The 20,604-nt window shown below is 44.6% G+C and overlaps 1 protein-coding gene across 4 annotated transcripts in view; it reads left to right on the top strand.

Annotated features, from left to right (window-relative positions):
• Window positions 1-1,229: 1,229 nt before the first annotated feature.
• The window catches only part of pik3cg (phosphatidylinositol-4,5-bisphosphate 3-kinase, catalytic subunit gamma), a 50,911-nt gene continuing 31,536 nt past the window's right edge, over window positions 1,230-20,604 (top strand). The window contains exons 1-4 of one of the 4 annotated variants that reach the window (XM_073026665.1): window positions 1,230-1,396; window positions 4,001-4,129; window positions 5,019-5,163; window positions 17,546-19,573. In XM_073026665.1, coding sequence (XP_072882766.1) covers window positions 17,558-19,573 — 2,016 coding nt within the window. In that variant the 5' untranslated portion in view covers window positions 1,230-1,396; window positions 4,001-4,129; window positions 5,019-5,163; window positions 17,546-17,557. Of the gene's footprint in view, window positions 1,397-3,912; window positions 4,130-5,018; window positions 5,164-17,542; window positions 19,574-20,604 lie in introns of those variants that run through there. The other 3 variants (XM_073026661.1, XM_073026664.1, XM_073026662.1) reach the window with 3 other exon arrangements.

Genomic DNA, 20,604 nt, shown 5'->3' with positions numbered 1-20,604 from the left:
CAACAATGACAGCAGATAGAATTGTTCCCTCTCAGCTCCAGTGACCCAGGTCCAATCCTAACCTCCAATTCTGTCTATGTAGAGATTGCATATTCTCTCCACGGGATTTCTCTTGGTGATCTACTTTACTGCCCAAATCATGGGGACTGGCTGGCGTAAATTGAATAGCATGGGGTGAGTGGTCAAATCTGGGAGAATTGATGGGAATGTGGAATGAATAAAAATGGGACCAGTGTAACTTGGTAGATGATGACTGGTGCAGACTGATGCGCCATTTTTCATATTGCGACCATCTACCAAACCAGTGGTTGCATGCTGTTAACTGCAGATAGCACATGATCTTCAATAAGTCGGTAACCACTGCATCATGTGGAGGAAAGCTTTGGGAAGAATAATCCATGCTTACTTGACCTCCCTAATGTTCTGCACTTACCACACATTGTGGCCTAAATTGCTCTAAGATACATTTTTCATTCCTAACTTGGGCATTCCTAATTCTATACCAGATGTCCACTGGTTCCACAGGTGCTGGGGCATACAGCAACCACTGTGCCAACACTCTACAGCCAACTTGAGTGGGGCATAGGCTACCTGACAGCACAGTGAAGAATTCCTATTTCATCCTAAATTAGCAGCAGCAATAAATAGAATTTAATTGATAAAATGTATTATTTGCACTGGTTCATTAGATCTGACCTAAAAATGAGCTAATTATGGTAAAGAGATGGTCACTTTGAAGATCAAACTTGAAGGCAGAGTATGGGGTGAAAGAAAAATGGAGAACTGTGGGAGGAAAGCATTACATTGACCATGGAGAAGGTTAAAAGGTCAGTACAATCTTGTGGGCTGAAGGGCCTGTACTGTGCTTGTGATTGTATGGTGTTGCACACAGGATGTGGGTAATAGCTAAATTGAGTCATCACTAGTTGGAAGTGTTATTTTGAAACAACACTGTATACATTCCTGAGAAATCACAAGTTACTGCATTATATTCCTTAGTGTGATAACAGGGATTCTGTATTGTCCTCACCCTTCAAAATAAAGTAAGTTAACTAAAAATAAATTTGCATTTGTATAAATCCTCTGTTTATAGGAAATGATTCTTTTTATTTTGAAGTTCAGTTCCTGTAGAGAGGGGGAAGTACGAACCATTTGCAGAGGCAGCAATAAGATTGGAAAATGCAGTGAGGTTCAATCCAACAGCTCACCCGAAGGGGTGTAGAGTTTAAAGTAAATATGGGATGAACTTCCCTTTCACAACTTACCACCCTCCCACATTCTTGCACATCAGCCTGGGAGGACAGGCAGCGTGGCCTTGCCCAGCCCAGCCGTAGAATCTAAAGCCTGGAATCCAGTCTCTGAAGTGGTACCTACACCAGAACCCTCAAATGTAAAGGTAAGTGTCCCCTCCTAAACTATGGCAGACACCTCTAGTATAGGGGATATAATGAGTTTATTAAACCGCATGTGCACAGTGAGGAGGAACCCTGGAACCAAACCTACTGATTACTGATGACTCAAGTCACCCACATCCTGTGTTGTACCATGCAATCACAAGCTCTCCCCAACCCAATTTCCCCTGCTTTTTCTCCCCTTTCTTCTCCCTCTTCCTCCCCCTTTTCTTGTGCTCTCTCTCATATGATGTGTATGTATGTGTATATATATAATCTTAATAAGCCTATCTCTTCTCTCCCCCCCCCCCCACTTTTGCTGTGCTGTCACTTTATGTCTTCCTTGTAAAGTCACCTTTTCCACCCTGAGTGTGCACTTCCAACCTCATCCTGAGGCAATTACACACCAATCCCTCCTGTTCAACATATGGCCTTCACCTTCCACGTGATGGCATCAGCTGCAACTTTCCATCCTTGCAGGAGACAGGACAGAGCACTGGGGGAGGTGGAGGTGAAGGGATGTCTTTCGCCCTTCACTCGTCTCTGACCCATGGAGTTTCAGTCACAGTGGTGTGCAGGGAGTGAAGTTATTTATTTATTTATTGAGATAGTGTGGACAAGGCCCCTCTAGCCCTTTGAGCCATGCCGCACAGCAAACCACCGATTTAACCCTAGGGCCTAATTATTTACAATGACCAATTAACCTATCAATTGGTATGTCTGGATTGTGGGAGGAAACCCACGTGGGCAAGGGGAAAAGGTACATACTCCTTACAGGCAGTGTCAGGAATTGAACCCAGGTCACTTATATTGTAAAGTGTTGTGCTAACCACTATGCTACCATGCCACCCTGTGACGTGTTGAGGAAGCCAATGACACTGACTAGTTATAGTTGGCAACAGATCTCATACCAGTGGATTGCAAATGCTTGTTGTCCTGTTACACATCTCCTGGTGTGGTTCCTCAGTCTGGGAAGGAGTTTACTTTCCTTCTCAGGTGAGGTGCACCTTCTATCTGGCGGAGCTAATAGTCCATTGCTCATGTTACTGGTGACCATTTCCATACTTTGAGGCACAAGGTGAAGCAGCTCTTGTGCTGATTCGATAGAACAGATCTGAGAGATACCAAGTGTGTGGTGATCCCTTTCAGCACCAACACTAACAAAACCCTCTCAATGAAGCAGCTGGGAGCAATGAGTATTCCTCTCACATGTCACGTCAATCCCTAAATTACCATCATGGTCACACCTTGGAGACCATAAAACTTAGGAGCAGAATTAGAGTACTCAGTCTATCGAGTCCACTCCACCTGTCCATCAATGCTTTCAACCCCATTCTCCTGCCTTCACCCCTATCCCTGATGAACCAAGAACTATGAACCTCTGCTTTAAGTATACCCAATGACTTGGCCTCCGCAGCCACCCATGTCAATGAATTCCACAGATTCACCACCCTCTAGCTAAAGAAATTCATTCGTGTAGACATCCCTCTACTCTGAGGCTGTGCCCCCCAGTCCCAGACTCTCTCATGATAGGAAACATCTTCTCCACATTCACTCTGTCTAGGCCTTTCAATATTCAATAGGTTTCAATGAGATAACACCCCCCCACCCCATTCTTCTAAGCTCCAGTAAGTACAGACCCTGAGCCAACAAAAACTCCTCATAGATTAAGCCTTTCATTCCCAGAATTATTCTCGTGAATCTCCTCCAGATCTTCTCCAATGCCAGCACATCTTTTCTTAGATAAGGCTCCCCAAACTGTTCTCAATACTCTTAAGTTCAGTCTGGCAATGCCTTATAAAGCTTTGGCATTAGATCCTTGCTCTTATATTCTAGTCTTCACAAATTAATGGCAACATTGCATTTGTTGTCCTTATCACTAACTCAACCTGCAATTAGAGAATCCTGCACATGGATTCCAAGTCACTTTGCACCTCTGATTTTTGAATGTTCTCCCTGTTACAAATAGTTTATCCTTCTACCAAAGTGCATGATCATACACTGTATTCCATTTGCCACTTCTTTGCCCTTTCTCCTAATCTGTCTAGGTCTTTCTGCAGATTCCTTGCTTCCTCAACACTACCTGTCCTTCCACCTATCTTTGTGTCATCCGCAAACTTGGCCACAAAGCCAACAATTCCGCCAACCAAATTGTTAACATTTAATGTGAAAAAAAGTGGTCCCAATACTGACCACTGTGGAACACCACTTGTCATCAGCAGCCAACCAGAGCAGGCCCCCTTTATTCAGAAAGTTGTCGGAAGTGTGTGGACTACAGGAAATACTGGAAACATTCAGCAGTTGCAAGGTGATATTAACTTGTTTTGTCCTTTGCCCAAGACTGATATAATATCTCCAACCTGAAACATTAGCTCTATTGCTGTCTCCACAGATGCTGACTGATCTGTTGGCTCTTTCCTCTTATAACAGATTTCCAGGACTTGTAGTTTAAAAAAAAAATCATTGGAGGCAATCAGGATGTTAATCAGCCCAGAAGGCAATTAATATTCACTTTAAATTATAAAATGACCCTCCTAAATGGTGATTGGATCTAGTTTATTAACCTGCCTGTGAATTTTTCTAGCTATAAACCCACCCCAACTTCTCAGCTTTTTGCAGGTTTATTTTCCCAAGGCAACAAGAGGAACTGCTGCTGACTCCGCCAAATTCTGCCCTAACTCTAATCACACATTTGTAGATGATGCCACCATAGAGGGCTGGATCTCAGCAACAACAAGGTAAGTGTAGGAAAAAGGCAAAAATATAAGTTGTGTCAAGATACCAAGCTTTCCCTCAATGGAGAAGCTGGTCATTGGTGTCAGGAGGTAGGATTAGTACCAGTGGTGCTGAGCTTCAAATTCCCAGGTATAAAAATCACTCACAATCTATCCTGGTACAATGTGGACACTATTGCCAAATAAAAGCACATCAGTTCCTCTACTTCTTTATAAGTTTAAGAGAACTTTGTTATGTCCCCAATAACCCTCACTAATTTTTACAGATGCACTATCAAAACCATCTCTATCTGGATGCATCACAGCTTGGAATGGCAATTGCTGTGCTCCTGGCCGCAAGTTGTGGATACAGCTAAATCTGTCACGCAAACTAACCTCCAGTCCATGGGCTCTGTCTTCACTTCCCGATGACTCAGGAAAGTGTCCAACATAATTAAAGACCCCTCCATCCTTCCTCGCCCCTCTCCTGTCCAACAGAAGGTGCAAAAGCTTGAGAACATGAACCACCTAGCTCAGGGATGGCTTCTCACTGTAATCTCCTCTCTCACACTAATAGATGAACTATTTAATCTCCCAATCTACCTTGTTGTGGTCTTTGCAGCTTACAGCCTACTCTGCCCATTCTCTGTACCAGTAACACTATATTCTGCAATGCTTCCTTTTTAATACTGTGATGTACTTGCAAATGGCATTATCTGTCTGGATGGCTTTCAGACAAAGTTTTTTGCTGTATCTTGGTACATGTGACAGTAATAAACCAATACCAATATCACCAGAATGCAGCTCAGGATATGTTGGTGGAGAAGTTGTTGTGTCCCGCCTTGAGAATCACTGTGGTTTCTTTCGCTTCCTGAGCCCTGCTACAGTACTTCCTCTGTGTCTCTGCTTCTAGATGCTAATCACCGAGTCAGCACGTAGAGTTTGAATGCCGTCCAGCCATGTGTAAAGGTTGGGAGAACCATGCCTAGGCTCAGTTCAGCTGAGTGCCAGCGTGGTGGGAAGAGGTGTACCCGTGGGTCTGCAGGCTGACAACACAGGTGAGCTGGACATGACTCTATCTCCTCCGGCACTGATGAGGCAGCCAGGCGGGAGAGCAAGGGCTGGCTCTGCTGCTCTTCCCCTCTCACCCAGAGTCTGGGGGTGGGGGGGGGGGGGGTTGTTTAAGTGAAACCGAGTACACCGCCACCCTTCAGTGGCTGCGGTGTACAAAGGCAGAGACCACACAGAGACCGTCTGAGGTGCCAGTTCAAATTGTTTCTGGTTCTTGAGGGTTTTGTTGGGTTTGTTTCAGGGGTGGGGGATGAGGAGGACACTTTGCTCCAGGAGCTGTTTTAAGCACCAGGGCAGTACTAAGCACAGAAATTGGGCCCAGGATTACTCCCCCTCCTCCAATATATTCCCCTTTCCCTGTGCAGAGCTGTTAAAATCAGGAATCAGACTCCCCTCAAGCTGCTGGGCTCAAGAAGCTGGTCTTCTTCCAATCCCAATCAACTTCAGCCTCACCACAGTCTACAACAAATCCCTCCAGCTGGCCCAGGGATGACACCACCCTTTAACCTCTTCCTGATCACCCTGTGCCTTTGAAACACTGGCTCTTTATTCCCTTGGGAACATTTCTGACTTCAAAACAGCAAGGCTTGTGTTCTTCAGGGAGGGTTGGAGAATGAATCTGGAGGCAAATCAGTCAGTGTAGTACATGGGAAGGTTAGTCAGGAAGGTTCAATCATTAGGTATTAATATTGAAGTAGTAAAATGGATTCAACAGTGGCTGGATGGGAGATGCCAGAGAGTAGTGGTGGATAACTGTTTGTCGGGTTGGAGGCCGGTGACTAGTGGTGTGCCTCAGGGATCTGTACTGGGTCCAGTGTTGTTTGTCATATACGTTAATGATCTGGATGATGCAGTGGTAAATTGGATTAGTAAGTATGCAGATGATACTAAGATAGGTGGCATTGTAGATAATGAAGTAGGTTTGCAAAGCTTGTAGAGAGATTTAGGCCAGTTAGAAGAGTGGGCTGACAAATGGCAGATGAAGTTTAATGCTGATAAGTGTGAGGTGCTATATTTTGGTAGGACTAATCAAAATAGGACATACATGGTAAATGGTAGGGCATTGAGGAATGCAGTAGAACAGATTGATCTAGGAATAATGGTGCATAGTTCCCTGAAGGTGGAATCTCATGGATAGGGTGGTGATGAAATCTTTTGGTAAATTTTTGGTAAATGCCTTTATAAATCAGAGCATTGAGTATAGGAGTTGGGATGTAATGTTAAAATTGTATAAGGCATTGGTGAGGCCAAATTTGGAGTATTGTGTACAGTTCTGGTCAACGAATTATAGGAAAGATGTCAACAAAATACAGAGGAGATTTATTAGAATGTTACCTGGGTTTCAGCACCTAAGTTACAGAGAAAGGTTGAACAAGTTAGGTCTTTATTCTTTGGAGCGTAGAAGGTTGAGGGGGGACTTGATAGAGGTATTTAAAATTATGAGGGGGATAGATAGAGTTGACGTGGATAGACTTTTTCCATTGAGAGTAGGGGAGATTCAAACAAGAGGACATGATTTGAGAGTTAGGGGGCAAAAGTTTAAGGGTAACAAGAGGGGGAACTTCTTTACTCAGAGAGTGGTAGCTGTGAAACGAGCTAGTAGAAGTGGTAGAGGCAGGTTCGGTTTTGTCACTTTAAGTAAAATAGGATAGGTATATGAACAGGAAAGGAATGGAGGGTTATGGGCTGAGTGCAGGTCGGTGAGACCAGGTGACAGTAAGCGTTCAGCATGGACTAGAAGGGTTGAGATGGCCTGTTTCCATGCTGTAATTGTTATATGGTTATATGACATCAGAATCAGGCTTAATACCACCAGCATGTCGTGAAATTTGTTAACTTAGCAGCAGCAGTACAATGAAATACATGATAATATAGAAAAATAAATAAGTAAATCAATTTCAGTAAGTGTATAATGTATATTAAATAGTTAAATTAAAAAGTGCAAAAACAGAAATAATGGAAAAAGTAGTGAGGGAGTGTTATGGGTTCAAAGTCCATTTAGAAATTGGATGGCAGAGGAGAAGAAGCTGTTCCTGAATCACTGAGTGTGTGCCTTCAGGCTTCTGTATCTCCTACCTGATGGTAACAATGAGAAGAGGGCATGTCCTGGGTGATGGGAGTCCTTCATAATGGATGTGGCCTTTCTGAGGCACCACTCCTTGAAGATATCTTGGATACTATGGAGGCAAGTACCCATGATGGAGCTAACTAATTTTACAACTTTCTGTAGCTTCTTTCGGTCCTGTGCAGTAGCTGCCCCTCTTAGCAGACGGTGATAAGCCTGTCAGAATGCACTCCATGGCACATCTGTAGAGGTTCTTAATCCGAAGAAGGTACCTGAGCCTTATCAGGCAGATAGTTGTGGCTTCTAATTCAGCTTTTGTGTCTTGGTCCCAGTGGGGAATGTTACCTTTCAGGTGAAATGTTAAACAGTCTGCCCTCACAAATCTCAAAGAAGTGTTGAGTTCTTCCCTGTCACTTGGCATGGAGTTCTTGCTAAACTAGTCATCACTTGAGCAGATTGAGCAGATTCTTGCTAAACTAGTCATCACTTGAGCAGATATCTGATTGTCATCACACTGCTGTCTGTGGGAGTCCCCTGGTTCTGACCTGACAATAATGCCTACATTCCACAAGATGTTGAGCAGCAAGCAATAGCCTCAGTATTGGAAGGTATGAAATAAAACTCATTTCAGTGGCCAGATCAACCTGGCCTTGACAGGTCTGACTGTCAAATCCAATAAGCTGGAAATCCAATATATTGTTTAACATTGGAGGTATTCCAGTAAGCAACAAGGAAGTGGTTCTAGTGGATATAGAGAAGAGTTGTCTGTGGTGCTGTTAGAGTTGGATTTGTACTTCAGTAGTTCCCCCACATCGTTTTGGATATCTAAACAGTGAGGTCAAAGTCAAGTTTACTGTCACATGCACAAGCACAGGTGCAAAACAAAACTTACCTGTAGCAGTATCACAGTATCATCATTGTTCACAAGGAAAACAAGTCATTCACACTTTTTACAAGAAAGAAGACAATTTGAACAAAAAAGTCAATTTTAGTGCAAAATGATCAAAATGCTCATAATGTTTGCTAAAGTGAGGTGATTAACATTTTGCCATTTTGTTCAACAATTGAATGGTTGATGGAAAGTTGTTCTTGAACCTGGCGGTGTGGGACTTTAGGCTTCTGTACCTCCCTCTCGATGGTAGCTGTGAGAAGATGGCATGGTCCGGATAGTGGGGATCTCTGATGATGGACGATGATTTCTTGAGGAAGCACCTCGTGCATAGAACCAGTGATGGGAAGGAATATGCCTGTGATGTATTGGGCTGAGCCAGCTACTCTCTTCAGCTTGTTGCATTGGAGTTGCTGTACTGAACCATGCTGCACCGTTCAGGATACTTACAACAGGCCAAACCTCCTTAAACTCTCAAGAAAGTAAAGACTCTGGTGCACCTTTCTATGATTGTATACCGTATACATGCTGAGCTTTTGGGCTGTGAGTGTTTGGAAACAGTGGACTGTTAGTGCATCCAGAGAAAGGGCACAAACCGTGTCAAGAAAACAAAACACATCATATTTGCATTACTGACTGTTTTGTTTTGGAGATCTGTCAAGATTGGAATGGAGAATTTGCATTTAGTCCAACCAAAGGAAAGGTTTGTTTAGCTGGTTAGTGATTATTGGTTGAATTGCTTCCTGGTGATGGGGATTTGTGACTGAAGCAATATCACGAAGGGGGAACAGACATTACCAACACTAAGAACCACTTCTATTTCTGGAAAGCTTTTAGCAAGGCAAAACTTTGCCAAAGTACTAAACAGGAGCATTAACAAACATAGCCTGGTGTCTAACATTATAAAGAGGTCTCAGGACAAAAGGCCTGAAACTCTCATCAGCTGCATCTCATAAAGAGAAAACAGTGGGTGGGGAGGCAGAGGAAGTGTGTAATGAGAAATTTTCATACTCTATCAAGATGAGAAAACAAAAGGAAGTAAGGTGTGTTTCTCTATTTGTGGCAATGTGTATAGTGCATACAAACAGCACCACTGTTGAGACTGCAAATCAGCCACATTAAAGTTTGTACACTGACACCGCAGCCACTGGAAACAAACTCTCCAGCAGTTTGGGGGAAAGGTCACAAATCACACTACCTCCTTTCAGATGACATCCTGGCCTCATTTTGCTTCTGAAAGGAATCTGTGGCTGCCAAATGAAGAGCAATGCTGGGTGTGGCACTCCTCAGGAGGACTTTTGAGAGAAGTAAGACTTTTATTTTAATGGACATACCTTTGTAGATTAGAAAGGGTAGATAACCACAAATAGCACTTTAGATTATCAGTAATGTGGATGTAAGCAATTAATTATTATGTAGAATACTCCCGTTCACTTCAAGATTGGAACCTTTTCCCTGCCCTGCTCTGTGGTCAGTGAGCTGAAATGTTAAATCCTAATTTTTCATAGAAACTATCTGTCTGGTGATACATTTTCCATTTTTATTGCAGGGAGATTTAATGGCATGTTAGCTAGCTACTGGTGTAAGAAGCAGATAAGTATCTGGTTAAAATGGTACTAAAGGTTATTAAAAGGATATAAACATAAACACAGTGCTCTGAAGATCAAGACGGAGCACAGTGAATAAACTACAAATCAGGTTAGTCAAATGAACTTGTGTAGTGACACAAGAAGCACAGGAATGTGTTTGCAGGGGAAGGATCTGCAGCATGGTAGCGTAGTGGTTAGCACAACGCTTTACAGTACCAGTGACCTGCATTCATTTCTCGCCGTTGCCTGTAAGGAGTTTGTACGTTCTCCCCGTAACCATGTGGGTTTCCTCCGGTAGCTACCATTTCCTCCCACAGTACAAAGATGTACCAGTGGGCAGGTCAATTTCTCATTGTATATCGCTTTGTTATTTGGCTAGAATTAAATTGGGGGACTGCTGGGCAGTGTGACTCATAGGGCCAGAAGGTCCAATTCTGTGCTGTACCTCAATCAATAAATAAATATGCAGGAACTTCTTGGCTGAGTCCCCACAGGGATGGACCGGGGTGAGTACCCCACGGGAGAGGGACCAGGACGGGTTCGCCATGGGGGAGGGATCAGGGCAGGTACCCCACGGGGCAAGTATCCCACGGGTGAGGGACTGGGGCGGGTACGCCATGGGGGAGGGACCGGGGCAGGTACCCCACGGGAGAGGAAGTGGGGCGGGTACCCCACGGGGGAGGGATGGGGCAGGTACACCACGGTGGAGGGACTGGGGCGGGTACATTAATGTCCCATGGGGGACATTAAGAGTTGTGGATTCTTACATAGAAACATAGAAAACCTACAGCACAATACAGGCCCTTCAGCCCACAAAGTTGTGCCGAACATGTCCCGACCTTAGAAATTACCAGGTTTACCCATAGCCCTCTATTTTCCGAAGCTCCATGTACCTATCCAAAAGTCTGTTAAAAGACCCTATCATATCCGCCTCCACCACCATTGCTGGCAGCCCATTCCACGCACTCACCACTCTCTGAGTAAAAAAACTTACCCCTGATATCTCCTCTGTACCTACTCCCCAGCACCTTAAACTTGTGTCCTCTTGTGGCAACCATTTCAGCCCTGGGAAAAAGCCTCTGACTATCCACACAATCAATGCCTCTCATCATCTTGTACACCTCTATCAGGTCACCTCTCATCCTCCGTTGCTCCAAGGAGAAATGGCCAAGTTGACTCAACCTATTCTCATAAACCATGCTCCCGAATCCAGGCAACATCCTTGTAAATCTCCTCTGCACCCTTTCTATGGCTTCCACATCCTTCCTGTGGTGAAGCGACCAAAACTGAGCACAGTACTCCAAGTGGGGTCTGACCAGGGTACTATATAGCTGCAACATTACCTCTCGGCTCCTAAATTCAATACTACGATTGATGAAGGCCATACGCCTTCTTAACAACAGAGTCAACCTGTGCAGCAGCTTTGAGTGTCCTATGGACTCAGACCCCAAGATCCCTTTGATCCTCCACACTGCCAAGAGTCTTACCATTAATACTATATTCTGCCATAATATTTGACTTAACAAAATGAACTACTTCACACTTATCTGGGTTGAACTCCATCTGTTACTTCTCAGCCCAGTTTTACATCCTATCAATGTCCCACTGTAACCTCTGACAGCCCTCCACACTATCCATGACACCCCCAACCTTTGTGTCATCAGCAAACTTACTAACCATTCCCTCCACTTCCTCATCCAGGTCATTTATGAAAATCACAAAGAGTAAGGGTCCCAGAACAGATCCCTGAGGCATTCCACTGGTGACTAACCTCCATGCAGAATATGACCCGTCTACAACAACTCTTTGCCTTCTGTTGGGCAAGCTAGTTCAGGATCCACAAGGCAATGTCCCCTTTGATCCCGTACTCCTTACTTTGTCAGTAAGCCTTACATGGGGTACCTTATCAAATGCCCTGCTGAAATCCATATGCACTACATCTACTGCTCTTCCTTCCTTAATGTGTTTGGTCACGTCCTCAAAATATTCAATCAGGCTCGTAAGGCATGATCTGCCCTTGACAAAGCCATGCTGAGTATTCCTAATCATATTATACCTCTACAAATGTTCATAAATCCTGCCTCTAAGGATCTTCTCCATCAAGTTACCAACCACTGAGGTAAGACTCACTGGTCTATAATTTCCTGGGCTATCTCTATTCCCTTTCTTGAATAAAGGAACAACATTCGCAATCCTCCAATTCTCCGGAACCTCTCCTGTCCCCATTGATGATGCAAAGATCATAGCCAGAGGCTCAGCAATCTCCTCCCTCGTCTCCCACAGTAGCCTGGGGTAAATCTCATCCAGTCCCGGCGACTTATCCAACTTGATGCTTTCCAAAATCTCCAGCACATCCTCTTTCTTAATATCTATGTACAATGTACTGTGTATGTAATCAAAATGGCTTCTTTGGTTTGCTAGAATAGGAATGCTTTTATGTCTGATAAGTGTTTTTTTCATGCAGTTGTTTAGCTTTGGACTTGCTGATATGGGGATTGTATTCATTTGTTAACCAATGGGGAATGTTAGTTTGTCTTGTGGGGCTGGGAGCTTGGGGGGGTTTCGCGGTCTTTTGAGGGGAGGGGGGAAAGAGACGCCGAGGAAGGTGGACATGCACTGCACTGCTTGGTCGACCACCGGGGTGGTCCCAGGTGCGAGGACGTGGAGGTTGGAGGCAAGCGACGAGGGGTCGAATGGTTCGATGGTTGAGCTCCAACGATGTGCACTAAACTGACTGAACTTTGATAAGTTGGCGCCTTTTGCTTTATTTTATTTTCCTTCATATATACTGTATTGCATAGTACTCTTTTAGTTTTAGTAAAATCTTTAAAGTGTATTCCGTAATGGTATCTGGTGTGAGTTTGATATTGCGATCCCGTATCAAGAACAGCTTTTGCGTAAACTCCCTCTATCTGTAGACACACACTGGCACGGGGTCCTACCAGCCCATCCGGAATAGAGGCGTGGGCACCTGGTGGTCCTCTGGCTGATCTCTGGGAACGTGTTCCTCCAGAGGCTCCTGTCTGTTCCCTCACTCATCGGGATCTGGTAATACCCACTCCTTAAGTCCAGCACACTGAACCATTTTGCTCTACTCAGGCAGGCCAACGCGTCACATCCTCAACATCTGCTGGGTCATCTACATGCTCAAGCTTTTCAGTCCGCTGCAAGTCATCACTACTATCATCAAGATCCTTTTCCACAGTGAATACTGAAGTAAAGTATTCATTAAGCACTTCTGGTATTTCCTCCGGTTCCATACACACCTTCCCACTGTCACACGTTAGGTCCTATTCTTTCATGTCTTATCCTCTTGCTCTTCACATACTTATAGAATGCCTCAGGGCTTTCCCTAATCCCGCCTTCCAAGGCGTTTTCATGGTACCTTCTGGCTCTCCTTATTTTCTTCTTAATCTCCTTCCTGTTAGCCTTATTAACTTCTAGATCTCTAACATTACCTAGCTCTCTGAATCTTTGGTAAGCTTTCCTTTTCTTCTTGACTAGATTTATTACTGCCTTTGTACACCACGGTTCCTGTACCCTACCATAACTTCCCTGTCTCATTGGAACGTACCTTTGCAGAACTCCTCACGATATCCCCCGAACATTCACCACATTTCTTCCATACTTTTCCCTGAGAACATCTGTTTCCAATTTAAGCTTCCAATATCCTGCCTGATAGCCTCATAATTTCCCTTACTCCAACCAAATGCTTTTCTAACTTGTCTGTTCCTATCTTTCTCCAGTGCTATTGTAAAGGAGATAGAATTAGAGAACACAGAACATAGAATAGTACAGCACAGTACAGGCCCTGTGGCCCACAATGTTGTGCTGACCCTTAAACCCTGCCTCCCATATAAACCCCCACCTTAAATTCCTCCATATACCTATCTAGTAGTCTTTTAAACTTCATTAGTGTATCTGCCCCACCACTGACTCAGGCAATGCATTCCACGCACCAACCACTCTCTGAGTAAAAAAACCTTCCTCTAATATCCCCCTTGAACTTCCCACCCCTTACCTTAAAGCCACGTCCTCTTGTATTGAGCAGTGGTGCCCTAGGGAAGAGGCGCTGGCTGTCCATTCTATCTATTCCTCTTAAGATCTTGTATACCTCTATCACGTCTCCTCTCATCCTCCTTCTCTCCAAAGAGTAAATCCCTAGCTCCCTTAATCTCTGATCATAATGCATACTCTCTAAACCAGGCAGCATCCTGGTAAATCTCCTCTGTACCCTTTCCAATGCTTCCACATCCTTCCTATAGTGAGGCAACCAGAACTGGACACGGTACTCCAATGTGGCCTAACCAGAGTTTTATAGAGCTGCATCATTACCTCGCACTCTTAAACTCTATCCCTCGACTTATGAAAGCTAACACCCCATAAGCTTCCTTAACTACTCTATCTGCCTGTAAGGCAACTTTCAGGGATCTGTGGACATGTACCCCCAGATCCCTCTGCTCCTCCACACTACCAAGTATCCTGCCATTTACTTTGTACTCTGCCTTGGAGTTTGTCCTTCCAAAGTGTACCACCTAACACTTCTCCGGGTTAAACTCCATCTGCCACTTCTCAGCCCACTTCTGCATCCTATCAATGTCTTTCTGCAATCTTCAACAATCCTCTGCACTATCTACAACACCACCAACCTTTGTGTCGTCTGCAAACATGCCAACCCACCCTTCTACCCCCACATCCAGTTTGTTAATAAAAACCACGAAAAGTAGAGGTCCCAGAACTGATCCTTGTGGGACACCACTAGTCACAACCCTCCAATCCGAATGTACTCCCTCCAGCACGACCCTCTGCTTCCTGCAGGCAAGCCAATTCTGAATCCACCTGGCCAAACTTCCCTGGATCCCCTGCCTTCTGACTTTCTGAATAAGCCTACCTTGTGGAACATTGTCAAATGTATCACTATCTCCAATATGCTCTCCCACTGAGAGATCTGACACCTGACCGAGTTCATTTCCCAATACCAAATCAAGTACAGCCTCTCCTCTTGTAGGCTTATCTACATATTGTGTTAAGAAACCTTCCTGAACTCACCTAACAAACTCTACCCCATCTAAACCCCTCGCTCTAGGGAGATGCAATCGATATTTGGGAAATTCAAATCTCTCACCACGACAACTCTGTTATTATCACACCTTTCCAGGATCTGTTTCCCTATCTGCTCCTCAATATCCCTGTTACTATTGGGCGGCCTATAAAAAACACCCAGTAAAGTTATTGACCCCTTCCTGTTCCTAACCTCCACCCACAGAGACTCCGTAGACAATCCCTCCATGGCATCCACCTTTTCTGCAGCCGTGATACTATCTCTGATCAACAGTGCCATGCCCCCACCTCTTCTGCCTCCCTCCCTGTCCTATCTGAAACATCTAAAACCCGGCATTTGAAGTAACCATTCCTGACCCTGAGCCATCCAAGTCTCTGTAATGGCCACCACATCTTAACTCCAAGTACAGATCCACGCTCTAAGCTAACCTGCTTTGTTCACAACACTCCTTGTGTTAACTTCTCGGTGAATGGAAACAAAGCAAATTCCTTGTTAACTTTTCTCGTATGATTAGGGCACGATGAAGGGGAGATATCTGGATTACTGTGTGGCATTCTGGTTACTTCAGAATGCAGTTGTGTTGGAGAAAGTGCAGTTCACTGGGATATTGCCAAGTAGAGATTGGATAGGCTAGGGTTGTTTTCCCTGGAGTAGAGACTGAGAGGTGATGATAAAAGTGTAAAAGATCATGAGGGGCATGGATAGGGTTAATAGAATAATTTTCCCCTAGTAGGGGTATCAAAAACAAAAGGGCATATGTTAAGGTGAGGTTTAAAGGGGTCCGAGTACTGCGTTCTTTACAAAAGGAGTGGTTGATATCTGAAGTATGCTGGCAGTGGAGGGGGTGGGTTCATTTTAAGAGGCATTTAGAAAAATATTTAAATAAGGAAGGCAGAGGAAGATACAGACCTAATGTGGGTGTAGTGGGTAGAAAACTCAGCAAGCATGTGATAGGCATGTTTCTCTGTTGTAGAACTCTATGACTCTGTCCAAATTTTCACTGTTGTGTCATTAATGGTTGATTAAGTATTCTTGGTTGTTTAAATAATTTGTTATGGGTTTATATGTAAAAATACATTAAGTACATACGTCATCACATTACCACTTGATACGTGCGCATCTCGCTGAAAGTAAAGACAAAGTAGACCTGTATCCCCGGACTCTTGTGTCTTCCTTTGAATTAGTTTATTGTTTTGAAGTAACTCATACCGTTAATAGAGCGAGTGTAATGCTTGGAAGGATCCAGAGTTGAAGGGACCTCGTGTGGGTCACTGGAAATCTAACTGGGTATCACAGATGCAATGAGATAACATCCAGTAAATGGCAGCCAGTAATACCATGGAATCTTTTATTCCCACTGAGGGTGTAGACAAGCTCTCAGTGCAGTAATACATCAGAGAGATGGCAGCTTCACCCACATAGCAATAACTCAGTATTGCACTAGAGTGCTAACATAGACTATGGACCTGTCAATGATTCAGAAAGCTTGGAGATAGACTCATTGATTCCATAATGTCAAACACACGTCAACACAAATCCTACAGTGATCCTAGACAGGTACAGTGCAGAAAAGGCCCTTTGAACCTACATTGACTATCAGCTGTCCATTTACACCAAACCTTCATTCTCTCCACATTCCCATCAAGACCCCTCTCAATTCAAACACTGACCTACAGATTTGGGCTAATTTACAGTGGCCAATTAATCTACATATTGCACATGTTTGGGATGTGGCGGGAATCCTACACAGGATCCCATTGCTTTCTTGCCCCCCACCCCCACCCAGAACATGCACAGTCCTATCCACATTCCCAAAATCCTACCATCTATCTCTTCACTAGGGGTCAATTAACCCATCAGCTATCTCCCCAATGGAAAGCATCCTATCAGGATGCATCACAGCTTGTTATAGCAACTGCTCTGCACATAACCAGAAGAAACTGCAGAAAGTTGTGGACACAGCTCAACACATCACAGAGAGCCAGCCTTACCTCCATGGGCCCTGTCTCTCCTTTTCACTACCTCAGTAAAGCAGCCAGCATAATCACCCATCCAGGACATTCGGGAAGTAGATACAAAAGTTTGAAAGCATGTACATCACCAGGCTCAACTCACTGTTACAGGATTATTGAATGGACCCTAGTATGATAAGACGGACACTTGAGCTCACAATCTACCTTGTGACCTTGCACTGCACCTTCTCTGTAACACTTCATTCTGCAAGCTGTTATTGTTTCCCCTTACCCTACCTCAATGCACTGTAATGATTTCATCTGTATGTGTGGCATGCAAAACAAATTTTTTCATTCTGCCTCATTATATGTGACAATAATAAACCAATTTTAAACACGAGATTCTGCAGATGCTGGTAATCCAAAGCAACACACAACGAAGAACTTAGCAAGTCAGGTAGCATCTATGTAGGGGAATAAGCAGTCAACATTTTGGGCTGAGACTTTTCTTCAGGACTAATGAACCAGTTTATGAATTTTATCAATAGAATTGTGAAGTTACACCTTCTGACTCAGAGGGAAAAGCAGTCCCACTACCAGATTGTTTCTAATATTGTTACAGTAAAGTAAAGACAATTTAGTTTTTTGCAAGATTAGGCAAGAACTTTTGCCCAAGCATTATTTAGTTATTTCCAATGGACAAAGGGTTTGAAAATGAAAACAAACTGAAAGAGAGTGTGCTGGTATCTACCACACTCCATCAACATCTCAACAGGTGTAGTTGAATAATTTATGCTGTGTTTCTTCAGTAGATTCCCCCTGGCATGGAACAGTCAGCCAATGAGGATAATAAGTTGCCCATTGTGATGAGAGAAGAAAACAGGGGCAGGAGACGTAAGCTGCGAGCCAACACTGCCAGGAACATGCAGTTCTATTCACTGGAGCAGCTGCCTCTCGATTTTGTTCTCCCCACACGGAACAAGTTCAACAGTACCCACGAGAGAATCTCCATGGAGGTGCTGGGGAACTACACAGTTGAACAACTGAAAGCAAGGATTTGGGTGAAGGCTGGTGGGGTCAGCACCAACCCAGACTTCTACCAGAAGTTCAGCCCTGACCACTTCAGACTGCTGTACCAAAAGGAAGGACAGTGGTATGAGATATACGACAAACACCAGGTGATCCAGACACTGGATTGCATCAACTACTGGAAGACACTACAGAGAAACAATGGCAAGATCCACCTGGTAGAAAAGATAAAGGCTTCTGAGGAATCCTTGCAGTTGCAGAGTGACTTGAACTATCTGATCGGCTATGACGTTACAGATGTTAGCAACGTCCATGATGATGAGCTGGAATTTACCCGTCGGAAGCTGATCACACCTCAGCTGAGTGAAGTGTCCAGCAGGGATGCAATGCTGTACTCAATGGACCCTTGTATCACCTCAAAACCTTTGCCTGAACATCTGCTGAGCAAGATTTGTAACAATCACATTTTCATAATCATCCACAGAGGAACGATGAGCCTAACTATCAAAGTGTCCATTGATGAGACCCCACAGACCATCCTGAAGAACTTCTTCAAGAAAATGGCTAACAAGATGGGGCTGCTGGGGATCTCAGAATTCCAAAGTGAGGATGACTTTGTCCTCCGGGTTTGTGGCAGGGAGGATTACATTGTCGGTGACAATCCAATCAAGGACTTCTGCTGGATCAGAAGCTGTCTGAAGAACGGTGAAGAAATCCACTTTGTGCTGGTTCAGCCCCCTGACCCAAAGTTGGATGTGGTTCAGAAGGAAGAGTGGCCACTGGTGGATGATTGCACAGGGGTGACTGGGTCACATGAACAGCTGACCCTGGAAGGAAAAGATCATGACAAAGTCTTCACCATTTCCCTCTGGGACTGTGCCAGAAAGTTCAGAGTCAAGATTGTTGGAATTGACATCCCTGTTCTCCCAAGGAACACAGAACTGACGGTCTTTGTTGAGGCCAGCATACTGCATGGACAGCAGGTTCTTTCGCAGCAGAAGACGTCCACCAAAGCCTTCACAGAAGAGGTGCTGTGGAATACCTGGCTGGAGTTCGACATTAAGGTCAGAGACCTGCCCAAAGGAGCACGGCTGAACCTCCAGGTTTACTGTGGCAAAGCACCAGTGCAGAGTGCCAAGAGTGCCTTCCAGATGCAAGATGATAACACGGTGGAGAGCAAGAGCAAGAATCACGTGCTATACTACGTCAACCTCTTGGTGATCGACCATCGGTCTCTCCTCAGGCAAGGAGAGTACATGCTTCACATGTGGAAGATCCCCGACAAAGGTGAAGAGCAAGGAACCATCGAAGCTGACAAACTCACATCAGCAACCAATCCTGACAAGCAGACATCCATGGCCATCTGCATCCTGTTTGACAGGTACAATTACCCCATTGCACTGCCCCGAAGCCGTCACACCCCTGCATGTAAGCTGGAGAGGCCAGGCCAGGAAATGCACAGCCAGCTGCGTAAACAGTTTGAAGAGATCATCAGCACAGACCCCTTGAACCTACTGAGCTCTGAAGACAAAGAGTTACTTTGGCACTTTAAGAATGAGTGTATGAGGCAGCCCAAAGCCTACCCCAAGTTCCTCAGCTCTGTGAAGTGGGGACAGCAGGAGGTGGTGCTGAAAACACACCAGCTGCTGGAAGATCAGGATGTATGGGACAACAGTCCTTTGGACGTGGGACTCGCAATGCAGCTCCTGGACTGCCGATTTTCAGATGAGCAAGTTCGGACATTGGCTATTCGAAAGCTGGAGACCCTTGACAATAGTGGGGTGCTGTGTTATCTCCTACAGTTAGTCCAGGTAAAGTAATCCCCAATTACAGTTAGTCCAGGTACAGTAATCCCCAATTACACACCAGTGTACTGAAAGAGGAATTCAAACATGAGTGACCAGTGTAGCAATGTTTACTGCAGGCCAGATAGTCGAGGATTGATAAACCAGCCCTTGAAACAAAGCACATGTCAGGTAGGGTAGCTGAATTGTCCAAGGATTCTGGACACAGAAGCCAACTGAGATCCATTTCCCTTGTAATTCCCAGTGTTTGCAGAATGAGGACTCAGTCTGCAATGGGGCTTAACTTAGTAGCACCCTCCTGGAAGCTGTCTGGCTATTTTACTCAGAATGCAAATGCAGTACACAACAGGCCCATGGGCCGGTTAAGGCAGGGATACAGTTCAGGAGACGGATGGAGTAAAAGAGAGAGAAATTAAAGAAAATTAAAATGGATAGCTGCATCTAAAACAACCTTAGCTTGGGGATGAAGCTTCATGCTTCCAATCAAGTGGATCTGCCAAGTAGTGTCTCTAAAGGCAAAAGCAATAATATCGGCAAATGAATGTCTTTCAATGTTACAGCCCCAGTACAACAGTGTAACACTGATACACCCCAAACCCCTCACTGTAACACTGATATACCCCACACCCCGAAAAGTAACACTGAAACACCCCACTACCACAAAGTAACACTGATATACACCACACCACTCACTATAACACTGACACATCCCTCATCCATCACTGTAACATTGATACAACCTAGTCACCACTGTAACAGTGACACACCTCACCCCCTTCACTGTAACACAAATACACACCACACCCCTCACTGTAACATTGACACAACCCACACCCCTCACTGTGACACTGATACACCACTCAACCCTCACTGTAACACTGACACACCACACAACCCTCAGTGTAACACTGACACACTTCATACCCCTCACTGTAACACTGACACACCCCTCACTGTGAAACTGGCACACTTCATACCCCTCACTGTAACACTGACACACCCACACCCATCAGTGTAACACTGATTCACCCCATATC

Source organism: Hemitrygon akajei, chromosome 22 (genome assembly GCF_048418815.1).
Source record: "Hemitrygon akajei chromosome 22, sHemAka1.3, whole genome shotgun sequence".
Lineage (NCBI taxonomy): Eukaryota > Metazoa > Chordata > Chondrichthyes > Myliobatiformes > Dasyatidae > Hemitrygon > Hemitrygon akajei.
This window is presented reverse-complemented; position numbering and strand designations above follow the sequence as displayed.